The sequence below is a fragment of the Lepisma saccharinum genome, chromosome 3 (assembly GCF_977018435.1).
Source record: "Lepisma saccharinum chromosome 3, izLepSacc3.1, whole genome shotgun sequence".
Classification (NCBI taxonomy): domain Eukaryota; kingdom Metazoa; phylum Arthropoda; class Insecta; order Zygentoma; family Lepismatidae; genus Lepisma; species Lepisma saccharinum.
The window spans coordinates 19,647,510-19,660,573 of record NC_139231.1 but is presented as its reverse complement, the minus strand read 5'-3'; the positions used below and the strand labels follow the sequence as shown (position 1 = coordinate 19,660,573).

Sequence of the window (13,064 nt, the reverse complement as noted above, 5' to 3'; positions counted from 1 at the left end):
ACAATTAACAGTTCACTACTCAGTATCAAATATCAGTACTCTGTTGAATATTAATCTGCATAAAATTGGTTTCACAATGTGAGTTTAGAGTGGTGATGGATTTTCAAAAAATATGTGCAAAGAGCTTCAAAAGAAGATCAAGATTGTATTTTTAGGACCACTTAATGCTAAGAAAAAGCTTTTTCACAAAATTGATAACTCTTTTTGTCTGATTAGAAAAATGAAAATTACTGTAAGAATTGTATTAAAAAGCTTTCTACTTGCACCATATTTAAATTTCATTATGATCGAACCACATTTTTTTTTTATTTGTAGAATTTATACGGAGAGCAGTCGTTTGGACAACACGGAACAATTTGCACTTTTTTTGTTCTTACAACAATAAAAAAAAAATGAAGGTATACTTGAAAATAAATTGGTTACTATAGATTTACGCAGAATTGAATATGCTAAATTTTGATGTAACTTGTTTTTGAATAGGTCTACTATAATTTTTAATAGGAGTCCAAACTCTAGTATGCATAATTTTTAATCGGTCAGTAATTGTAGGTCATAAAGCTGTTGCTATGTCAATCAACAGCAAATTGCATCATGCCTATTCAATTACTCACCTGTTGCTACTTCGACCAGGAGGAGAGTATTGTCTTGTGTGTACAATGAGTTACCAGCCCACACCACCTCTCTCTCCCTTTAGCAAGTTAAAACTTTTACTTCTGTAAGCAGCTTGTTTATTCTGTAGTAGAACAAAGGTAGATCAAGATGCTAGTCTCCCAAATGCAGTCCAGGATGATAAAGCAAGTCTGATTCTCTTCCTTCAGTTTACATCTTAACTGGCTTTTTGGTAGGGGTTTTTCCATTAAATAAATATTTATTTTGTTAATTGCTAATTGCCAATTTTACCTAAGTAGGGGTCGTATAAATAAAGAAGAAAAACGAAAAATAATGTCATGAAAAAGTAAAGAATTTTATATTTGTTATTTTGGTAGACACTCTGACACAAGAATATGAGTAGTGGTCATCTGTTAGCATCACAAATTCACAGGAACATTGAAATCAAGCCTGAATTGATTAAAACCTGTAGGCACCTAACTTTTGATGAATTGGAGTATGAGACAGACCTCTGCAATCATGCATACCTTTATCCACGATGATTTGCACATAAAAAAAGGTATGCACACATGCAATTTCATGCAGGCTCAGGACAAAAGGGTGGAAGACTATCATCGGCTACTGGATATGCATAAAGATCCTGATTTTCTTGAGAAACTGATGACGAGTCATGGTGTCACTACTACCACACACCAGAGAAGAAATGCGAATCCATGCAATGGAAACATCCAGGAAGTCCCTGGGCTAAGACTTTTCGTGCTGTTCCATCTGCAGGCAGCTGTCAACGAGTGGTGACATAATACCCCCAAAGATTGATTGATTTGTTGTTTTAAGTCCACTTTATGCCCAGGAAGGCTAATTGGGACTGGACCTACAGTTTAAAGTGGGATCCAAACCACTGTGCCATGTACCTCCACCGGGTATCGAACCCAGGACCCCTTGATTACAAGGCAATGACGTTACCACTATGCCATTGGGGAGCCCCAAGACCCCCAAAGAATGGTTCCATGGCTCCATTATGAAGTTACCAGGAAGATGGAAATGGTGTATTGACTTTGGTGGGGAGTATAATGAGAGATTCCATGTGCATTGAAATATGTTCCATAATAAAGAAAAAAAATACAATTGTAAATCATTTTTCTGAACGCCCTTCATATATACGTGTTATACACGGTGATGTAGTGTAAACCTGCATTGTTTCATGTTGGCTGTCCAAAAAATTCTGTGCATAATACACACCACAGTTTTTGTGGGCAAATATTTTGGAAAAAAGTGGGCATTATGCATGCGTAAATACAGTATTAATATTCTAGGTATTTAAATTATACTGTCCTTGGAATAGTGAAAAACAGCTTCCATTATTTTTTTAAAGCTCAGATATTAATTTTACAATGCCATAATAATTTTACTCAATACTCTGCGTGGTAACATGGTGTAAATTAACAATGGAACAGAGAAATAAATAATGCCAGATTAGCATTTCAAACTTTTTGTTGCAGGACAGTTGTGCTGTATCAACTGACTTTATTGCAGTTAGGGGGCAAATGAATTCAACCTAGGACAGACCTGTGATTTTTACTACAAATCCATTGCTCTAAATGATCTATGGATGGACAGATGGATGGATCTGGTTTCACCCTGCTATATGAATAAATTCCTTTCTGGTTGTGCATTTTTAGTTTAGTTCTTCATCTCAGGAAGACCCTGATATAGGGTGGAAGCATCACTTATAAAATGTTTTTAGTGTGAAATGAAACTGCCTTGCTCATCAAGTGTAGTGTTTATCAACATGGAAACAAGGCTTAATAGGGTTACCATTGGTTATTTCAATACAGTGGTTTTAATTCCACTTGAACTGTCACATCCAAAACATAGTTAATTCAAATGTTAGTCAAATTATTACTACAAATGTTAACATTTAATACTTAAAATAACTCATTAATTATCATCAAATGAGCATGTTGACCAGTAACGAGTTACTTTAATAATCATAAATATGTTAATGAAAGTTTTTTAAGTATACAAAATTGTATATTTACTGTCTTATTTGCAGGAACATTTTGTACATTGGACATATGTATAAGTCGCCTTGAAGATGTTGGTACAATAGATGTACGAGGAACAGTGGAAAAAATTAGGTCCCAGCGAGCCTACAGCATACAGATGCCAGATCAATATGTTTTTTGTCATCTTGCCTTAATCGAATATGCCCTTAGTAAGGGACTTGTGGAGGAAGTTGATCTAGATGGTTTCGAGAACAACATAGATGAAGAATCGGAATAATACGTGAGTGTTGATGTGAACGTGAGCTTACTCTAGTATATCTGATGGACCGTGATATTTTACTCGTGGTTGGATCTACAGATTGAAGACAATATTGGATTTTCTAATCTATCGCTTCTCTAAAAACCTGTCTTTTGCTCGTGTGTAAGTGAATCTGGAAACATACGGCTTCAATGGCAACATGTATGATGTGTGCAACAACAGTATTGATGTTTTGGCGTTACTGTACATCAGTTAGTACAAATGTTTTATGTAAGTTGAAATTGTCATGGATGTTCTCGAACTTTTTAACTTAATATTTTCATATCATGTGCTGCAACATGAACTAAAGCCTGTTAAGTGAGAGGGAGTAAGTTATTTATCTCCTAAGAAACATGATTGTTGGAGAAACTGGAAATGGTTACTTCAGGGTAAAATAACATAACCATTGTGATAATAAAAGTGCAATCCTTAAAAGACTGCCAAGTTTTCAGTGGCTTTTCATGCTTTTTCTTTCCACTTGGGTGTTCTGGAAGAAGCAGTTAAGAACTAAATACAAAACCAGAATGTTGATTGAATTTTGAAAGGTATATTTTTATGATTGGTTGATGTAGTATTTTGTTGTTTTGTGTTCGGTGATGATTTTGTATGACTATATGTTTCTTATGTTTAAGTATTAAATTAAACTAAAATGAAATGGAGTAGTAAATCCATGATGCTTTTGAATATGTTAATTATTATTTATTCCAATTAGATGTACAAGCTCAGTAAATAATTTTATTTCATTTATACAGACTTACGAAATTTTGGTGGTCATCGAATGTAAGGAAGCTAATTTAATATGATCTGTGATGTAAAATGAAATCTCTCATACTTCTTGTATGTGAACAATATTGGCAACCTTAACTGGTTTTTACTCTAAATATTGTGTAAACAAATAAATTCAGTAAAGTTCAATTTGATAAATTATGTCTTAATATTTGTTATGTGGTGATTGAAAACTCTCCAACCCATTTTTTTTTAGAGGATAAGTAAAGTGAAAAAGTGACGTGAACCTCTCCCATCTTTCACTTTTAAATAAACGTACTTGATTGTTGATGCATAAGAGATTCCCAGGATGTAATTCACAGCATCAAAATGATTGCTATTTCTGGTAAAAGGGTCAACATCAAGCAAAAACAATAGGTGGAAGCATCAAACCAAAAGATGCATCTCATCAAGGAGGGTGGGAACCTTCAAAGATACCCAACCTCCACCTGCATAATACTTCAAGGGAGTATGCACGTATGCCCTGGTGCCTGAAAATTTAAAAATTTCATCAATTCCACGAAAAGTTATCCTTCTTCTCCTCCTCTTTTTTTTGTCCTTTATTGTTTATACTATGATTGATTGATTTGCTTTATTTTACTTCACTTTTGTGCCACTTTTGACTAATTTGTGAAGATGGCGATGATGATATGATGAAATTGATGAATGGACACTCACAAACATCTATGCCCAGGCTGGGATTCGAACTTGGGACCCCTGGCATCGTAGCATGATGTGCTAACCACTTCGCCACCGAAGAAGGCTATATAATTGGTACATGCATGTGCATAAATGAAAAGAAAACAAAGATAACCCATTTCTTGAGTGTTTGGAAACAGGTTGCTTTACAATGGTTTGTGTTAAGGTAGTATGATTTATGGCTTTTCATATGGATTAATTTGTGCTGTGTTATAGAAAGAAGAAGGGATAGTGAGGGATATATAGTATAGGGATTAGTGGGAGTTAGCAGTTGAATTGTAAGTTGTACTGGGAAGGTTTCAGTGTGTGTGTGAAAGGAATATGTGGGTTTTCTGGGATGAGAGCATCGGAGAGGATTAGTCTGAGGGATATATCAAGAATGGCGCAGTTAGAAAGTTTGGGACAGAAATGGTTCAATTTATAAGATTTCATCTAATCATGTTTCATGCAAATAGTGTACAAGTGAACCAGGTTTCCAAGAATAATTAAATAATTCCTGTACCATGGTTGTTGCTTGTGGTGGGATTGGGAAAGTGTATACTGGAAAAGGCTTCAGTACTGAACATTAGACCTTTTCCAGTATTGGTTCTTCCTAGCCTTCAGAGGACAATACCTCAATTCATCCCCCTCGTCTTGCCAAAGTTACAACCTATGCCTGCACCATGCCCTGTAGTATGTCCCGGGAATCTGTGGAGCAAAGGCTGTGCATTAACGTTAGAGAAGGGAAGAAAGCAAGTTTGCAGAGCAAAGCGATACACACTGCAGCAAAGGCTGATGACACACTTTTCTCCCTCCCTACAATCCCGTTCCCCCATGCATTTGTTCATTGGTCATACCTTCTGAAGCCACTACTGGCCAGAGACTTGCTTTCGTTTGCTTGCTGCAGATATTTGTGGGACAGAGTATAATCATCAGTGGCTACTCGACCCACTCTTGTCAATAATTATTTCTCTTGTAGTTTACAGTTCTTGCAAGCACATGAACAAAATTTTCAATGTAATTTTCCGGAAAACACACACTCCTGAAACATTACTTTCAAAATTGTGTTTATGTGCTCATAAGAACCGTAAACTACAAGAAAAAATCTACAGTACAAGCAATACATATACACAAGAAAAATTACTTATCAACAAACAAATCACCAGAGCCACCTCTCATATCCAAACCAAACAATCCAAAACCAACCCCCTCTACCTTGATCACCCAATACCACCCTCACCTCACCCACACATTCTCCACTCCCTCCTTCCCATCTTTCACAGTGATCCCGACACCAGGAAAACCTTTTGGGACAAACCCATGGTCGTCTTCTGTCCCCATCCCCCCATACCTTAAGGACATAAGGTCTTAACTATTAAGATCATGAGAAGAATGATATAATTGGGTTGGATTTTCCAAAAATATTTCATTTCTGGCAGAGAATTCCCTTTAGGATGCAGATACTACATTCAGATACAAGTCCTGAACCTGAAATGCCCCAGACCCCAAGTTTTGAAGGTCTTGTTTGCCTGTAATGATGTCATCAAAATGGTAGTCTTAACAAACATTCTATTCCTGAACCCTGGTACTTCATTACAGTTATTTATCATTCATGCCATCTTATTTTCACCTAATTTCCAGTTTATAACTATATTATGATAAGAAATTAAAAAGACTCACTTTTATCATGTAATATTAAATACAATCAAATACAATTAAATACGAAAAGTCTAAAAATAACAATTTGAGCTATGTTTGGGATCAACAACTATGTTTTGGAAGTTCCAGAACCGGGGTTGGCATTTTGCCCAGGTTTTTCGAAAAACCCTACCCAGGTGGTTTTTTTTTTTCAGATAAAACCCAATAAAACCTGGGCAAAACTGAGTTTAATTGTTTTTTTTCAGGTTATGTTTAAAAATACATATTTTAAAAATGGAATAAATTTTTCCCTGGTAGTAATGTATCGTTAAAGTTCAATTTGTATTGCTTTATACCCTGTCCCATCTACATCTGGAGGAGGTGAACGAAAACCTGTCTTGGCGCAAGTAGTGACACAAAACGGCTCAATCAGTGAACACATGAGAGGAAAGGGTGGGGAGCAACTGCAGTTACCAACCTTCGTAGGGGTGTGTACTGCTTTGCTCTGTCTACTCGATTTCTCCCCATTCTCTAACGTTATTCGCAGCCTTGCTGCAGAGATAGGTGGGACATGGTATAGTTGACAATCAAGAACTATTTAACATTTCTGTTAACATATTCTGTTGTAAAATATTTGTCCAACAGTTTGATTCTACTTATCCAGGAGGGTGTAATAGTTAATGCTGTTGCTTTGTAATCCATTTTCAGGGTTGCATTCCCTGAGGAGACATACTTTAGTGTATCCAACAATTAGACTACCGGGAAAGGAGGGGGGGTACAAGTAGTATAGGGTACACATTATACGTAAAACAATTTTTGTCTATATCCCCCCTCCAATATTTACATGAAATTGCCACCTTGTGATTATTTATTTATCATATTTAAATAATAATAATAAATTATTGACAAAATCGGTACTTAATAAAATGCTACAGAGAAATTTAAACTTGGCAGATGTATAGTCTTGTAATGCACTGCTGGAATTCTCTTTAACCAATTACTACCTTTTTAAAGATGTTCTTCATGCACTAAGACATAACTGAAATATCCTTAAATATCCTAACTTTTTTTAAAAATCAGAAATGCAAACTACGAGTCTTTAAATATAAGCTATATTATTTTTAATGAGCTTTTCTTTCTTTTCTCATTTCAAAATTTGAAGGATGTAAATTTCACGAACCATTGCATAAGAGGAAAATATTGAAGGACGCACATAAAATGTCAGTGCTTGGTAGAGTGAGGGAAGGGGGGGGGGGTGCTAAACCACAATCCTGCCTAGGGTGCCAAAATATCTAGCTACTAGATATTCAATACAATTGGTTTCATTATCAATAATTCTTAAAACGTTACTTATTTGCTCTATATGTGTGAAATCTTTGGTACAACTATTTTGACTTTCGTTTAACATAAAATTTTTGACTTTGTTGCACATTAATTGTACCATATAAGTTTGAATTTCAGGACTCATATAATAACTGAATCTTATTTATTTTATACGTTTGAAATGTTATTGTAGTACCAAATATTTTATGCAGTGCAGTAAGAAAATAGTCAGGCACGTGCTGGCAAGAAACAAATTGGGTCGCCTGTGCACAGTCATTTTTTTACAAAAAAATTAAGTAATTACTTTGAATGGCTGGTTGGGACTACTACATTTATATTAATAATTACACAAATCTAGCCTCTACCTGTGAATTTTCATAGATTACAACTTATTTTTCTTTGACATGTGTTTGTTCAAGAGAATAAAAGACAATAACTGTCCCTCTTAACAGAAAGCTGACTTCTGGACTGCGAATGATACTTTTACTTCACAACATCAATATATCTTGCCCTTTCATGTTCAACAGTGAGAATACTCAGTCTGCTAAATTTGGCCTGAATCATACTACTCTACCTAACTTCAGAAGTTCTTCTTAGGTTTCTGAGATGGTTCTGTTGTGACTGTTACTGGAAGAGTAAGATACAAACAGAAGGTGGTACAGACAACGCTGGAAACTAGTGTAGAGTTTTCACAGAGAAGAAACTTTGTCAAAGCACTTATGAATGTTGCAGAGGTGATTTCAGATTTAAGCACATTTCTGAAACTTAGAACTTTATTAGGAAATTCGGAGGATAAAATCATCTTCATTCAGAGGGCAATAGTTGCAGGATGGTAGGAAGAACTAATAATATTAACCATGCCCTTCTTGAGTTGAAAACAAAGCAAGCATTTAAATACCACACACCTTGCTCTGTGCCAATTGGAGGTGGTTTATTGTCAACATATTAAAATCTGAGGGGAATGCAAAGTCAATGGAAAAGAAAAGAAAAGTAAAAATACTTTGAATTCATGAAAGGAATAAATTGATAAAAATGTCCAGGCAAGTCATCGTGAATTTTTGCATAATGTTTCATATGATAAATAAGACAATATTTTTTACTATTTTTCGTGCCCCCTTGGACTTGGGTCTGTTATGCTACAACACTGACTTGACATATTCATTCTAATTATAACGTTAATCTAGAATTTTAAGCCAGATTAAAAATAATGTTTTAATTTTATTGTGTAGAAAAGTGTACCTTTTCCATCTATTTTTCTCTCTTTTGTTTATTACATTTTTCATCTCAACCCCATGGGATGCGAGCCCCCGGGCAGTTACCCACTTTGCCCATCCTTGAATAGTGCCGAAACCATTCTTCCCAGAAAAAATGCAATATCTAACTTTTGTACAGTGATACACTTAATTTTGTCAATCAGGTTTCGCACTTACTTCCCCCTGCAACAATACCCAAATTAAGCACTATATATACTTTAAGTATATATTTTTCAAGATGCAGCACATTTTTAGTATTAGTGAGTAGCCCATTCTGAACTTCAGTTTATGAAACAAAGTATTTTGTGAATGAAGTGTTGTGCCAAAGTTGGAATGATTTATGCTACAGCTACAAACACATTTCTTGTCTCATTTATTTCATATGCCATAGACCATTAAATAGTCCAAAAATACTATGCAACACAATGTTTTAAATCTGCTTCAATACAGTTTGTTCACAGCTGATTTTCCCATTATTTTTCTGGATGTTTCAAGCATAAATATCTCCTCCATGTATTAACCATGCCAAATTATAAGTTTGACATATTTAATTGTCTGGCTGATTTCATCCAAATAGAACATTAGGGTGTATCGAAAAAAACTTTTTTTCGAAATGTTAAGGTGGCTAGTGCGGAAAAGTGGCCATTTGTGACCAAAAAGACGTCTGATTTTTTTCAGATTTTTTGGAGGTCGTTTAGGTGGCGCGCATCGACCTTGAAGTTTTGATAGTGATTTGCTTATGCAACACGCACAACAATTTCACAAAAATGTCATTATTTGGCTATTTCATGTCTTTTTTTCTGCATTATGGTCGTTTATTGTTTTGTTTATGGCAAATATGTTACATTCGTTCCTCAGGGGTGGTTTCCTTTGCTGTTTACGTATGCTTTTGGTCAAAAATTGTCAATTTAAAGCTAAAAATTCCATTTTTTCTATTGATGGTTTCCAATTGGTTTCGAATTTGTGTTTTCCGATATAAAAGACTAAATAAAATATTTTGGCTTTCTAATTGCTAACAGCTCCTCAATTACTGTCCAGCGCTTCGCTTATTTTCATAGCTTATTATGCTTTGAAAATAACCCAGAGCTCACCACGAGGAGGTGGCTGGACTGCGAGCTCCACCCACCTACCCAATTATGTTGGCAAACATAATTTTACTAAGGGGCAGGCCAAGATTTTCTTCTAGTTTTCTCCTTGAATTTTATAGTCACTTTTTGTTCGAAATGTCAGCATATGTTCTCTAGATTCCAATTTCTCTTTGATGTAGCCATCACGTGCGCTGGCGCTCCACTCCTTGTGTGTAACAGGGGAAGTCTTGAATTTCCGCTATTTTTTTATTTTTTTAATGTTGTCATCTACTTCTTCATTTGTAATATTATTGGACAACGGAGGCTCGTGGAGGGAGCATGAAGCCCAATCAACCATGCCATAGTATTGGTCTGCATTAAAATTGATGGTTGGTAAAACAAAAGTGCGAATTCTTTTGCCTTTTTTCAATCCTCTTGCTTTCTTAATTCTTTGCCAACCAAGACTTCGTATTTCTGGGTTTTGGTCGGTTATTAAAGCCAGCAGGAGATTTTCAGGATGGGCGAAGAATGCGTTTTGTTGAATGACCTAATGAATCAGATCTCTCAAGTGGTGTGGGAGAAATCGGGACATCTGGATCAAATTCCCGAGGTGTCGGGCTCCGTTGTGCTACTTCATTATGTACTACTACAAGTGTAGTACATAATGAAGGTGTACGCACCGGTGTGATTTAGGATCAAGAAGGAACCATCGATAACTATTTTGCTCAAGTTTTCTAGCTTAAGAAATAATTTTACCTAAATGATTCTAAATTTACGACAGTTATCATGGCCACTAAATAGATGACTTATCACTCTCTGCCCATCAACCCTAGCTCATGGTCCTCCTAAATCATGCATCATATTTTGATAATTTTATTGTCAAATTATAGTACAAGTACATAATGCTCCTGTAAGTTTCATGCACAAAGGTCAAAACTATATCCTATTCAAAGGTTTGAAAACGTCAAAAATTATCAAAATATGTATGCACATACACTGTATTTACTTGAGTATCCTACAACCTGAAAAAAAGTAAAAAGGAACTGAAATTCTGGTAGATCATGAAGTTGCATGACTTACATAACATTTAGTAGGTAGCAAAAGGGGGTTCTGAATAGCCCGATTTACTCCTACCTCGCCTGAAGTACATACAAGCAAATCGGGTGAGCCCTAGCCTTTTACGGGGTGTTAACCTCACTAGCCGTGTTGCCAACTCGAGCGATCTGTGACCTTTTACGGTGTTCGTTAACCTCACTAGCAGTATTGCCACCTCGGGCGATTTGTGGCCTTTTACGGTGTTTGTTAACTTCACTAGCAGTGTTGCCAACTCTGACTCGCCCGGGCAAGCCGTAGCATTTTACGGCGTGTATTTTTGTAGCCTTTTACGGGGTATGTTAACCTCACTAGCAGTGTTGCCAACTCGTGCGATCTGTGACTTTTTACGGTGTGTTTGTTAACCTCACTAGCAGTGTTGCCAACTCGGGCGAATTGTGGCCTTTTACGGTGTTTGTTAACCTCACTAGCAGTATTGTAGCCTTTTTCTGAAATTCATCTCTGGTTTACTTTGGGTAGAAAATGAGTTTCAAACGAGTATTAGCATTGAACGCGAATTTCTCGAAAAACCAAGTTTTGGTCCTATAAAAAAAAGATAAAGTGCTCCCCTGTGCAGGGGCGGCGCCAGAAATTTTCGACCGGGTGGGCAGAAGCTCCTTATTGATAGATTAGGGTGGGCAGTATAAATGTAAGACCATATATAGTTTATATGGTGTATGTAAGACGTATGTATCTCCCTCTCTCTTACACTCCCGATTTTCTTCTTACTTCTTTCCCCTTCCCTTTTCTTGTTTTCTTTTCATTCTTTTCTAATCTATTCTCGCATCTTGTTCCATTTCCTTTCGCTTTGTGTCTGATGGACACAATTATTTCAAGGAAGTGTTTACCCATGCGCAGCCATACATTCTAATCACATTCTTTCATGCATGTTAATACAGTGAAATAAATGTGAATTAGGTTTAAGCTTGTGTTGTAAATACAAGGCACATACTTGACAATGATAGAAAGTGCGACGGTAGATAATCGTGAAGTTTCTCGTAATTTAAATGCATGTTCCTGAGCATAGTATTTTCATCGTATGAGTTTTTAACTGAAAGAGTTTTTTTTACTTTTTGGGGGTTACTTTTCTTAGCTTACAAGGTTTGTACAACTGACAAATCTATCTGAATGTTTGCAGTAGCGGCGACTGGATGCCAACATTTGAGGGGCAAAGACAATATACTTTTTCTTGGTAGAAAAGGCTTAGCATAAAGAGCTCATAGTGCGGGGGCAAAAAGTGGCAAAATTTGGCGATGGAACTGCATCCCCCACTTCCCGGTCATCCTAATCGCCGCCACTGAATGTTTGGATTAAAATGAACGTCTTATTAGGAATGATTTAAAACACACACGGAAATCAAATTCTTTGTTCATTGTCCATGAAGTATTCCTAGGCTAACGAAAGGCTAACCCCGTTTTTCTCACTTGGGCTTTCTGATTTGTACACGGTCGCGTGCTCCGATGTTTTTGCTTTCAAACAAAAGTTATCCGAAGTAGATTGCTCAAATAGTCTCTGAGATATACTAATTTATTCTCTAATATGACATATTGCGTCATATTTTAGCCTGTATGAGGACTAGGGACTTGAAAGAAGTTCCTTTTGTTGCAAAAAATCTATTCTTTGAAAACAATGCAAAAGTTTGCACCCTTTTAAAAAATAACGGAAGAAGAGGGGGGCGAACTTCCGATTTTTTCATTGAAATTTGGGGACTTGGCCCCTCCCAACCCCGTTTTTCTCACTTGGGCTTTCTGAATTGTACACGGTCGCGTGCTCCGATGTTTTTGCTTTCAAACAAAAGTTATCCGAAGTAGATTGCTCAAATAGTCTCAGAGATATAACGTTTTTCTGAAATAAGTGTAAAAATTTAAAAATCGCACGCAAAGGCCGCGGCGAGAGAGGGGTTACTTTCGAAAGGTTTAAAGGTTAAATATAACAAATCAACCACAACTTACTCTTCCAAAAATGGAGTTGCATTAGTTCATACCTCTTAGAAAGTTGAGATGGTAGTTTCAATTGCACAGCGTTTCATTAGTAGATCAAGGCAGCTAATTCCGTGAACAATGATGTTGTTTTCCGAAAGTCTCAAATATTTGTCCTAGGCAATCACCCTCCTAAAATGGACGCATCTTCTGTAGTGATAAAATGCCACGTTTGGTGCGAGTTTTTTCTGTATATTTTTCCACAAAGGCATAACGCTGTCGCATTATAATGAAGAGGTCCTGTGTTCGACTCCCTCCTCCTCTGGTGGAAGCACAATGCACACTGGTTCCACGTTAAACTGTAGGTTTAGTCCCGATTAGCCTATCTGAGTATAAAAGTGGATTTAAAAACAAAC

At 36.3% G+C, this 13,064-nt stretch overlaps 1 protein-coding gene across 2 annotated transcripts in view; it reads left to right on the top strand.

The window, feature by feature from the left end:
* Ptpmeg2 (Protein tyrosine phosphatase Meg2) overlaps positions 1–3,837 on the top strand; it is a 279,584-nt gene extending 275,747 nt beyond the window's left edge. For both annotated transcript variants that reach the window (XM_083118341.1, XM_083118340.1), the window contains one exon: positions 2,663–3,837. In XM_083118341.1, the coding sequence (XP_082974467.1) occupies positions 2,663–2,892 (230 nt within the window). In that variant the 3' untranslated portion in view covers positions 2,893–3,837. The remainder of the gene's footprint in view (positions 1–2,662) is intronic.
* Positions 3,838–13,064: the final 9,227 nt, after the last annotated feature.